The 11,771-nt window shown below is 41.5% G+C and overlaps 1 protein-coding gene and 1 pseudogene across 1 annotated transcript; one reads left to right on the forward strand and one right to left on the reverse strand.

The window, feature by feature from the left end:
* Positions 1-3,385: 3,385 nt before the first annotated feature.
* LOC145772381 (uncharacterized) lies at positions 3,386-8,267 on the forward strand. Its single transcript, XM_082584260.1, has 3 exons — positions 3,386-3,791; positions 3,969-4,101; positions 8,257-8,267. The coding sequence occupies exons 1-3, from the start codon at positions 3,540-3,542 to the stop codon at positions 8,265-8,267; spliced, it is 396 nt and encodes a 131-aa protein (XP_082440386.1). The 5' UTR covers positions 3,386-3,539.
* A 533-nt stretch (positions 8,268-8,800) lies between these two features.
* Positions 8,801-11,404, reverse strand: LOC145772382 (uncharacterized; annotated as a pseudogene).
* Positions 11,405-11,771: the final 367 nt, after the last annotated feature.

Genomic DNA, 11,771 nt, shown 5'->3' on the forward strand with positions numbered 1-11,771 from the left:
CAATATGCATAAAATGAATATTATAAGATCAACCTGACTATGCACTGTGTCCATAACTATATATTTTTTGTGTGTAATACATTATATTAAACCCGTTAAGGTTACTTTGTTTTGTCCGTCTATGATTCAACAAAGCAAGCTCTCTACCAAAGCTTTGTTTTTAAAGTCCTGGTTGAATATTGACCTATGTAGAGTAGCCCACATACAGACGTTCAACTTTATAAAAAAAATCTTTTTTTTAGTTTTTGTCGCGCTAACTTTAAATCGTTCAGTAGTGAGCAGACCAACACTTTTAGGTTGGTTAACACACAAAAACACTTCAATAATCTAGGTAGCCAGATATTCAATTCAATTTATTTTTTATTGTCAGAAAACAGCAGCAATGAAAAAGTTACCAATACTTTACAGAAACAAAACCAACAAAAGGAAACGGCGGCAAAACCAAAGAAGTTTAAAACGTGCATACTGCATGCGATGCAAATTTAAAGGATACGTAGATGAAAGTAAATTTAAGCACGAACACCAAACCTAACAGTTTAAAATAGATGAATTAGTTGAAAGAATCAGTTGGCTCCACATACCCAAAGCAACTGGAGGTCTGACAGTTGATGAAGCCATGCGGGGACGACTGAACCTTACAACCAATACAAAAAAAAAAAAAATCAAAAAACATGAGCATTTAATAAACGTACGGTGAGCTTATACAAAAAACTATATGTTAACCGACTGCAAAAAACAACTCCAGCTTAGGCTAGCTACCAATACAATACGTCATCTGCTCCTTTGATTAGGCTGCCAATCGACGTCACTTTTAAAATAAAAACTTAACCTATTTGGCTTGTAGCCGACATGACAGCACACTGAAAGAGATTGCGCCGTATCCTGCCGGTAATCGTTTTTAAAGAACGTCTTTTAACAATAAATCAATTACTGAATTGGCAGAAGATTTATCTGGTAATCAACTCAATGTTCAAACATATTGGCTGTGACTATCTACACACTTTATAGCCGCTTTTCACTCACCACACGTTTCAGTAGCCTACGACTGATCATGAACCTAAACACCTATGCTATTTGAACCTAAATATAAATAAATCAAAGTAGCCTACCCATATATTGCTTAAAAACAGTTACAAACGAGGCGTTTTTGAACTCTGAAGCAGAGCTACCATTTTGAGTTTTGTTTCGCACTGTAGGCTGCAACTTGATTTTGAATCTTTATCCTCGGACTGACAAAGTCTTCGATAAGTTATTCCTGGTAGTTTCGCAAACTTGGAGAAGCGTTTGACGTAGGGCCGGTTGCCGAGATTGAAGTTTTCGATTGTTGATATGTTAGGGAAATATTTCATTCACTAGGTGCCGCTGAATGGAGAGCAGTCCTGAAATGCGTGCTCAAGCGCACACCTCGAGAACCTAATCAGTGTCGCATGATCTTGAGTCGAGAGCTTAACCACTGACCTAACGGGCGGACTCGTCTAAAAAGTTTAAAATAAACCTACGTAAACTCAGATATCGCGTCACCTAACAGCTTAAAGTTCATGCAAATACTCCGCTGTACTTACTGAACAAAGGCTAAAGCTAACCATCACCAGCAGTCTTAGGCTATAATGTCTGATTGCATTTCTCACTAGCGCCAAGCAGTGAATGGAGATAGAAGTGAATGTTGATGGTGATTAATTGATATAATGTATTTTCATCGCCAACGAAGAAATGAACAAAAGTCGCCGCTTTAGATCGTTTTCACGTCTATTGACGCAGAAAAAACCGCATGACTGATATTAGTAACAGAACGATAAGTTATTACAAAGAAGCATTTTTCAACACATTGCACTGACGAACCAAACAAACGCATCACTGAGAATAAAACGTGTGGCTTTTACATTATCCTCAGCATGAAGAAAAACGATGCTTTGCAGTACAAAAAAGATAACTTAGTTTCACTCAAACTGACCGAGTTCTGAGAAAATCATCGAATTAAAGTCCAAACCTTCATTAGCCTGCATTAAATACAACCAGCTGCAATCGATACTGAAATGTAGTTTCTTTTTATACATAGGCCTAGCTGAGAGATATGTTGAATGTATGGTAAAAAAACACAAAAATACACGGCCACGTACAAAAAAAAAATCTTTGTTCGCCTGATGGTTAGGCTACAGTATAACTCGGGGCAATAAACATATTCTAATCTCCCTTTTGTTGCAACATAAACCATTGTGAATTGGTAATACAAACACTAGTTAAAATTATGAGATGTTAAATGCCAACATTGGCACGCTGAAATAAACTATTATCAACACAATATTGATATTATTTCTTAAACAATTAGACGACTAAAAAGCACCTTTTCACCCTCGGCAAACGTAGTGTGTATGACGCGCAAACAAACACATGTATTCGATAGAAATCAATGTAAATTTAACATCAAACTCCGCATTAATAAGTAGTTCACAAGAATCTAATTGACGACATCAAAGGCTTTGTTTGTTCAAATAAAGAATTCGAGTTAATTCTACAAAATAATGACATTCCATTCAAAATAACTTATGCAAGCGTTGGTGTTGTCAAGGAAACTAATTAGCGAAGCTGCGTAACGACGTGATGTTAGTTGGGCCTGCCAACAAGAGTGGCTGTTCTTGATAAAAACGACGTTTGTAGTCTGGAAACAGCCAAACAAGTTTCTCGTTTAAAATTTGACAGAATGAACTTTATTTCAGATGACTTTCTCAGATGATTCTGTTTTGCAAACCAAACAGTAATATTTTGCGGAATTTAGAGAACATAGAATACATTTTGGGCAGAAGAAACGCTAAAATATTTGAAAAAACTTTTCGTGAAAACGTTTGTGGGAGTGTTGCAGCACCGCAGCACACACTGGCGAGCCGCCTCTGATTCTATTTTGCAAACCAAACAGTGACATTTTGTGGAATTGCATTACCAAATAAAATTTTACAAAATGAATCCCGCACCGTGCGCCTATTAGTTCTACAGCATGTTGCACGCAGCAATTGTTACTCCCTCTTGGCTTAACTCAGTTGATAAACACAAATTAAGTTTTCTTTGGTGCTACCGTCAACGAGGGCTACTTTGAACACTTTTTTGCTTGTATTTTTACGCGTTTTTAAGTTAGACAGCTCAGATTTAGCCAAAATTGGGGCTGTGTGTGGACGCTCAAAGAGGTTGTTATAGTCGTCATCTACGTTGAATATATGTAACTCGTGACCAGCGTCACTACATAATCACCGTTCAGCGTTTTCTGGTACAGACGTTGGAATTGATTACCACCGCACTGCGCGTGTAATCAATTGAGCGTTCTGTACCACGTTCCTCAGTTGATTGTTTTGCGTTTCTTTCGTACTATATATTGCGTTGATTTTATACACTGAATCAGTAAGTAACAAGAGGTAAATGGTTTTCTCACTTGGTTGGCTATCGCTACAATTATTATTGTTTATTTTATATTAAACGTCTGGAAATACAACAGACATTTAACTGGCGTCGCCGGCAGGATCTTTACAGAATTTCTACAGGATTTTAGAAACATGGAGAAACTGATCGAAGTCCTGCAACAACAAATTGCCAACCAAGAACGCCAGACGAAGGAGCAAATTGCCAGGCAAGAAGAACGTCACCAAGAACAAGTACAACGTCACCAAGAACAAGTACAACGTCACCAAGAACAAGAACAACGTCATCAAGATCAAATTGCCAACCAAGAAAAGCGCCACCTTGAACAACTACGAGAAATACGAGCCCAAACTTCAAGACCACAACCAACAACAATACAACAACAGGTATCTTTACCTAAGTTCGTAACGTTCGATGCCACCACTGAACTGTGGGAAGACTATTGGAAGAGGTTTAACACCTTTGTAGCAGCACATTCAGTCGCACAAGACAAAATGCCGCAGGTTTTTCTCACCAATCAATCACCTACAATCTACAAAATGTTAACAAATTTGGCTGCGCAGGAAACAAACCCAAAAGAAGTCAACGATCTCACCATGACGGAAATTACAAATTACATGGCTCAACAATTCGACCCAAAACGCTTCATCGTGAGGGAGCGATTCCGTTTCTGGAGCGAGATGAAGCGCAAGCCCGGTGAAACAGCTCAAGAACTAGCCGTCCGCATACGCCAGGCAGCTGCCACCTGTGACTTCTCGTCCATTTCAAATCCATTGGACGAAGCTTTACGTACTCATTTTATTTGTTCAATAGGTAACGAGGCGGTGCTTAAGGCGTTATTCAAAATCAGAGCTGATGAACTTACTTTCAAACGTGCGGTGGAGGTTGCATCAGAAACCGAAGAGGCAGCCAAGGTGGCCAAAGAAACTGTTTATGGCACTCCAACAGCACCAGTTGCGAAAGTAAGGACCATCAGCAAACCTCCAAAAACTAGGCAACTTACAGGTACTTTCTTTTCTTCTAAAAATAAAGAATGCTATCGCTGTGGTAATTCCAACCACAACGCCAATGACTGTAGGTTTAAGAAAGCCACTTGCCATTTCTGCAATATTACGGGACACTTACAGAGTGTTTGCCGAAAGAAAGCTAGACAGTTCAAACCTTCTAAGATAAATTGTATCGAGGAAATTAACATGCTTTCTAGTTCTTGCAGAAAACCTCGAAATTCAAAGTTGGAAGTACCGATCTCCATTAATTCGGTAACCACACACTTAGAACTGGACACTGCTACAAATGGAAATTTCCTTTCCAGCGACGTCTGGACTCGGGTAGGCGCACCTCAATTGCAAGCACCAGTGTCGCAGTTCCAATCTGCTACCAAGCATCTAGTACCAATCACGGGTTCTTTCACGGCCCAGGTAACTTGTCCTTCCACGGGAAGGTCAGATAGTATTCCTTTCGTAGTCACGACAGTCAAAGGACTAAACTTGCTAGGTCGTGATGCAATCTCGTCTTTAGGGATTTCTATCGATAAATTTCTTCTGTCTAACTGTTCTACTTTACAGAGCATCCAGTCATGCGACAAGCCTGATAAGAGTCTGGAGAAGGCATACTCCCTCTTATGTGACGAGTTCAAAGATGTTTTTAAACCTGAACTCGGGTGCCTACGAGATTATGAACTAGACATAGATTTTAAGTCTGATGCTAAACCTGTTTTTCTCAAACCTAGGCCTGTACCTTTCGCGCTAAAGGAGGACTTAGCACAAGCCTATGATTCGGGCATTGCACGTGGTGTATGGACACCAGTTCAATTTTGCGATTGGGGCACACCGGTTGTTCCAGTCCGTAAGCCTTCAAACTCTTCAGAAGCGAAGGCCAAGTTACGCATATGTGGCGATTATTCAGTCACGGTGAACCCTTCCCTGGAGACCCATCGTCACCCGTTACCCTTACCAGAAGACTTAATGCAAAAGTTGGGTGGTGGGTATGGTTTCAGCAAGATAGACTTGGCTGATGCCTACAATCAGATTCGACTTGGTCCTGACAGTCGAAAACGACTCGCATTAAGCACTCACCGTGGCGTACTTTTACAAAATGTTTTACCTTTTGGCATATCTTCTGCTCCAGGTTATTTTCAGAAGATCATGGACGACCTTACAGCCGACCTTCCAGGGGTCGCAGTCTACCTAGACGACATTCTTGTCAGTGGCACTACTGCTGAGGAGCATCTCCAGAATCTTAGACGGCTCCTCGATCGACTTCACTCAAAAGGCCTGAGGTGTAGGAAAGACAAGTGTAAGTTTGCACAACCTCAGGTAGAGTATCTCGGACACATTTTGTCCAGGCAGGGCATCTCCAAAGGTCCCAAGGTAAACGCCGTACTGGAGATGTCTTCCCCCACTGACGTATCTTCTCTTCGTTCGTTTTTAGGTTCCTTACAATTTTATTCGAAGTTTCTACCGTTGAACGCTTCTACTGTAGCAGAACCACTATACCATCTCACGAAAAAGGACATTCCTTGGAGATGGGGAAAACAAGAGGAAAACTCTTTTGCTCAGCTGAAGCATCATCTATCTACTGATGAGGTTCTTACACATTTCAATGCGTCACTTCCGGTAGGTATCGCATGTGATGCTTCTAGTGTGGGCATCGGTGCTACTTTGTTTCACCGTTACCCAGATGGCACAGAACGGCCTATAGCAAACGTTTCAAAGATATTAACAGCTTCGCAGAGAAACTATAGTCAAATTCAGAAAGAGGCTTTGTCGATAATTTTTGCGCTAAGGAAATTCTATCAATATCTTTTTGGTAGATCATTCATTTTGGTCACAGATCATAAACCATTGCTTAGTCTTTTTGGCCCGACTAAATCGACACCTTCTTTGGCAGCAAATCGTTTGGCTCGTTGGGCACTCTTTTTGTCGCAATTTACATACACTATTGAGTACAGGAAGACGAAGGATCATCAAAACGCTGATGCTTTGAGTCGCTTACCAGCAGGAGGGGATAAAGTCTTCGATGAAGAGGAAAGTGCGGATGACATTGATATCGTCTGCGCTATCGATGCTTTGGATTTGCAGGTCCAGACCCCAAATGCTGCCTCACTGCGTAAAGAATCTTCTAAAGATCCTACCATTTCCACAGTAATGCGTTTCATTCATGAAGGATGGCCGGCCAAGTCTTCTCCACAAGACCCGGTCGAACCGTTTCGTAAGTACGCAGACTCTCTTTCTACTTGTTACGGATGTCTACTTTACGGTTCCAGAGTGGTCATCCCGTCCAAACTTCGTCCTTCCGTTCTTCAGTTGCTTCATGAAGGACATTTCGGCATTGAGAGAATGAAGCAGTTGGCAAGAACGTCCGTCTACTGGCCAAACATTGACCGAGACATAGCGGAACTTTGTCACAAGTGCAGTACCTGTGGCGAATATCAACCGCAATCTAAAACCCAGGTCCAATCATGGACGGTTCCAGAAGCACCGTGGAGTCGCTTGCACATAGATCATGCGGTAGAATTCATGGGTTACCATTGGTTACTCAGCATTGATGCTTTTTCTAAATACCCATGTATTCATGCTACTACTTCTTTATCTTCAACAGCTACTATCAACCTGCTAGAAGAAGATTTTGCTCATTTCGGCTATCCCCATACTATAGTTACCGATAATGCTACTACTTTTAAATCCACAGAATTTCAAACTTTCTGTAAGGAGAGGGGTATGGTACACATCACGGGTGCACCTTACCATCCGGAAACCAATGGAGCGGCGGAGCGCCTCGTACGTACGTTCAAGCAAGCACTTCGCAAATCTTCCCTACCCCCGAAGCAGGCCGTCTTGGAATTCCTACAGCAATATCGACGCACGCCCACTCCGAGTGGCTACTCTCCAAGCCAATTACTCAACAATCGTCAGATTCGAACCAAGATCGACACGCTTCTCCCTACACCGTCTCAAGTGGTACCCCGACAAAACCCTCACAACACCGACGCCTCCGAAGGTACCAAACGACATTTCAAACCGGGAGATCCCTGTTACGCGCTATCATTCACTCCACGACGGAGCCAGGATCCTCGTTGGGTTCCAGCCGAGGTGATCAAGCGACAGGGTAGCCGAATCTTCCTGGTACGTCTGCTGCCACATGGTCCGACGTGGAGGCGCCATATGGACCAACTGCAACCTCGCTATGCATCATCGGAGGACCAGGAGCCGGGAGATACTCCTGCACCAACAATCGACTCTTCCGCTTTCTCCACCTCAGCCCGAACGAATTCGGACGACACACCGACTGTACCGGAATTCGGGCCACACAACCCACGAAGGTCGAGCCGTCGCCGCAGACCTCCGGCTCGTTTCGGACTTTGAGTTTTATTGTTAATTCGGTGTCTTGTTCATTTTTTATGTTTGTGTATAAAAATTATCGGGGAGGTGTTATAGTCGTCATCTACGTTGAATATATGTAACTCGTGACCAGCGTCACTACATAATCACCGTTCAGCGTTTTCTGGTACAGACGTTGGAATTGATTACCACCGCACTGCGCGTGTAATCAATTGAGCGTTCTGTACCACGTTCCTCAGTTGATTGTTTTGCGTTTCTTTCGTACTATATATTGCGTTGATTTTATACACTGAATCAGTAAGTAACAAGAGGTAAATGGTTTTCTCACTTGGTTGGCTATCGCTACAATTATTATTGTTTATTTTATATTAAACGTCTGGAAATACAACAGAGGTGTAAGCAATTTTTGAACAAGTAAAATTTTGGGGCTTTTCCCGCCAAATTTGTGGGTGTTCAAAGTTAGGGTCGGGGTATCCTAACTTTGAACACTCACTTATTATGCATATTTTAGGCCATAATTGAGCAGTTTGTTCAATCTTATATGTCACATAGCATTATTTTGAACTAGTTGTTTCATTAAAAAAAAGTTTCATGATGAAACAACTGCTAACAAAGTCAATAACAAGCCCCCCAACCCCCCTCCTAGCAAAATTTTCAAATTTCTCCCGGACGACCAATGATATATGATACGGTATTGATGAATATTAAACTGCCGAGGATCATGAAGCAAAACTGCACGTAATCATGCAGCAATAATTACTACTTTTCTTGCAAGGTTTAATAAATCACAAGGAAAAATGGCATTAAATTTAATCACATGAAAAAGCAGTTGTATACAGCGACCAAAACACCAGTCCACTCAATGGTAAATGTACAGCGTGTAAAAAGTGTGAACTGGAATGACAACAAACACAACAGTTCATGCCATGTGCATGGGAAACATGGCGCAAACAAACAGTGGAAGGTGAGCTGGAGCCATTGTTGGTCCTATAGGCGAGCCGTCACTGTGAACAAATAAATCCTATCAGCACCAGTTATATGCATGTCAGCAGAATTTATATTCCCCATTCACTTTCAAGATCAGGCACCCTGAAGTAGCCACGCTTATTGATGCTTACAAGCTTACAGCGTTTAACTATTTTGTCCCATTGATAGTCAATTTCGTCGACGCAGTCTGGCCATCGCCAACCTTTACTACATTTCGACAAAGTGGAAACTTTTGCCCCCTCCCCATCTACTTCCGTCACCCTACCAGGAAAGTTTGACCCTTCATAATTGACGATAACCATGTTGCCTACTGAGACGTCCATTTGCATACCGGTAGCGACATTGCGGGCACCAGCCTTCGAACTGCAAGGTCCGGTTTCAGCATCAACACGGTTTTCCCCGTTCGTTATTTTTTCTTCCTCGACTTCACTTGAGTCAGCATCAGATGAGTATGAATCTTCACTGCTGCATTTAGATTCATCGTTCAAAACGACTTCAGTGTCAGTATCATCCGAACTGTAGTCAATGTCCGCAGGAGTAACTCCCTTTCCTGGAGTTACATTCACTTTTCTCCTACGCTTCATTGGAGGTGCAGTATCATCTCCGACTCCTCGCATTGCCTTCAAAATATTGACAACAACATCAGACACTCTCCTTCCAACATCATTGGAATCATCATCATAGTCTGGCAGCTTTTTTAAAACCTCTTGCGGATCATATGGACAAATGCCACAAGCTTTAAACCCACTTACAAGGTTGTCAGAATGACCGTTAAGAAACAGTTCCTTGTGCAGATTATTCAGAAGTGAAGGAAAAGCATCCTTGCTCAATATTGCAGCACTCTTCTTGTTGCTGGATTTCCAGTGGTCCAAGATTCTTCGCCAAGCCTTCTTAAGAGGTGCGAAGAAGGCAACATCCAACGGTTGGAGGAGATGAGTTGAATTTGGCGGTAAACAACAAAAATCTACGTTGTTAGTTTCAGGAAGTGCTAACACTTTTTTGGAGAAGTGAGAGCTTAAGTTGTCACCAATCAAAACTTTTCTTCCAGGGAGCTGTTAAACACCTGGAAGGAAAAGATGCTCAAACCAGTCAGCAAAAGATACAGCGTCAAACCAACCGCTGCGAGTACGGTTGTATCTAGTACTCCGTGGGCCTCCTTCCATCCAAGTGGACCAAAGATGCTCTGCTTTGTAAACGACATAGCATGGTAAAACCATGCCACTAGCACAGGGGTTCCCAACCTGTGGTACGCGTACCACTAGTGGTACGCGAAAGTTTTTTAGGTGGTACGCGGGTAGCTTCCGATTCCGAAAATTCCCAAAGCGTATTCTTATTGTTACGTAACTATATTCTGGTTGTTTCGTGTCATTACATCTTCAAAATGCAGGTCATGTCAATTGTCAACAAGGAGCACAGTTGCTTTGAAAAGCCGTACAACGCTGTGGGACAGTACAGGGTGTTGAATATGTCAAATGATTGCTCTTGATAGATATCATTTATCGTTTTATAGCTTAAGGTACAAATAGCGTTGAATAATGCTAGTTGTAAGCTAAAAATAGATCGGAATAAAATGTTCAATAACAGTTAGGCCTACAAGGAATGTTCTCCAATAAACTTCTGGCTCAGTGTGGCCTCTTCATATTCAACGCTAGCTTCCCATGCTGTTCCACAGCTACTGATTTTCCCTTCCACGCGGGAATGCGAGCAGGGATTTTCAGTCATGATGAACATCAAGTCAAAAAATCGAAACTGACAAGATGCGCCCGGAAATGACTTTCGTTGCGCTGTTAGCAAATTTACACCGCGCATGGACCAATTGGTGGACAATAAACAAAAATCTCATTAAATTTACTTGTGGTGCTTTAATGTTATTTAACTTATTTTAGTAGCCTACGCCAATATCATTCTTCTGAATAAAATATAATTCGATCAAATTAATTGTTCTGCATGAAGTGGTACGCTTGGCAGTACAGAGCGTCCAAGTGGTACGAGATCGTAAAAAGGTTGGGAACCCCTGCACTAGCAGAACCAGCATACATGATCGACGTGGAAGACTTTGAACTGTCGCGGACACGTTCAGGATATTTTGTCCCACGTTTAAAAATGCAGACTTTTACACCAGGGTCATCACTAAGATTAGTCTCGTCATAGTTAAATATATTGGTGGCTGGTGTATCTTCAACGTGGTTTTTAAGATTAGAGAAATAGTCAAGAATAGCTTCAGAGCTCACTTCAGCTCGGGAACGTTTGATGTTTCGGCATTTTCTTTTCGTAAGCTTCGACTCGTAACGCTTTAAAAAATCCCTGGCCCATTTACTCGTAGGCAAATTGCCCTTAAATATTTTTTCACGCCGGCCAACACTGTTCAAATAGTCGCAAGCTATCATTCTGATGTCAATGAGGGTGAAAGGAAAACCCCACTTTCCAACAAGTTTGATATGCTCCACAAATGCATTCTCTTCATTTTGACTAAAAACTGTAGGATGTCCTGAAGCTCCTGTATGCTTGCTATGCATTTTATGACTCCTACCCAATGGAATATTGTACATTTTACTTGCTTTCCTCATAGACATAGCTTTGGTTTTGACTTTCTCCAAAGCTGTTGCCAATGTTTTATCATAGTAGGCTTTATATCTCCGTGAGCCTAGAGTTTTCTTGTAAGTATAGACCATGGTTTATGGAGTATGCTTATCAATAATTCAAGTAAATATAGCCAATAAATTAATGTATCTGTATGCTGAACGAAAAATTAATTAAATTCTCATGTAAATGATACGATAGAACCAAAAAACTGGCTAGGCACATCAGAATTGTTCCATGGCATACCTCAATGCAACAACATGTTAGGGCTACTTTGAACATTGCTAAATCACAGTGGTGTAGTCCAAAGAAAATGCGCGGGGTACTTTGAACACTGTTCAAAGTTAGGCAACCTAAACTAAAAAAGTGATGCGATCCAGAACTTTCGTAATTACAAGCGATATGCTCAACACAAATCCAGTTTTCGAATTATCCTCGATATACTAATAATATTGAAAT

This window comes from Aplidium turbinatum, chromosome 6, assembly GCF_918807975.1.
Source record: "Aplidium turbinatum chromosome 6, kaAplTurb1.1, whole genome shotgun sequence".
Classification (NCBI taxonomy): domain Eukaryota; kingdom Metazoa; phylum Chordata; class Ascidiacea; order Aplousobranchia; family Polyclinidae; genus Aplidium; species Aplidium turbinatum.

What these genes read in the sequence shown, in the direction of transcription:
- LOC145772381 (XM_082584260.1), top strand. Translation starts at nt 3,540, where the DNA reads ATGGAGAAACTGATCGAAGTCCTGCAACAACAAATTGCCAACCAAGAA. An exon ending in CAACAACAATACAACAACAG is followed by an intron (nt 3,792 to 3,968) that starts GTATCTTTACCT and finishes TTGGCTGCGCAG; the next exon opens with GAAACAAACCCAAAAGAAGT.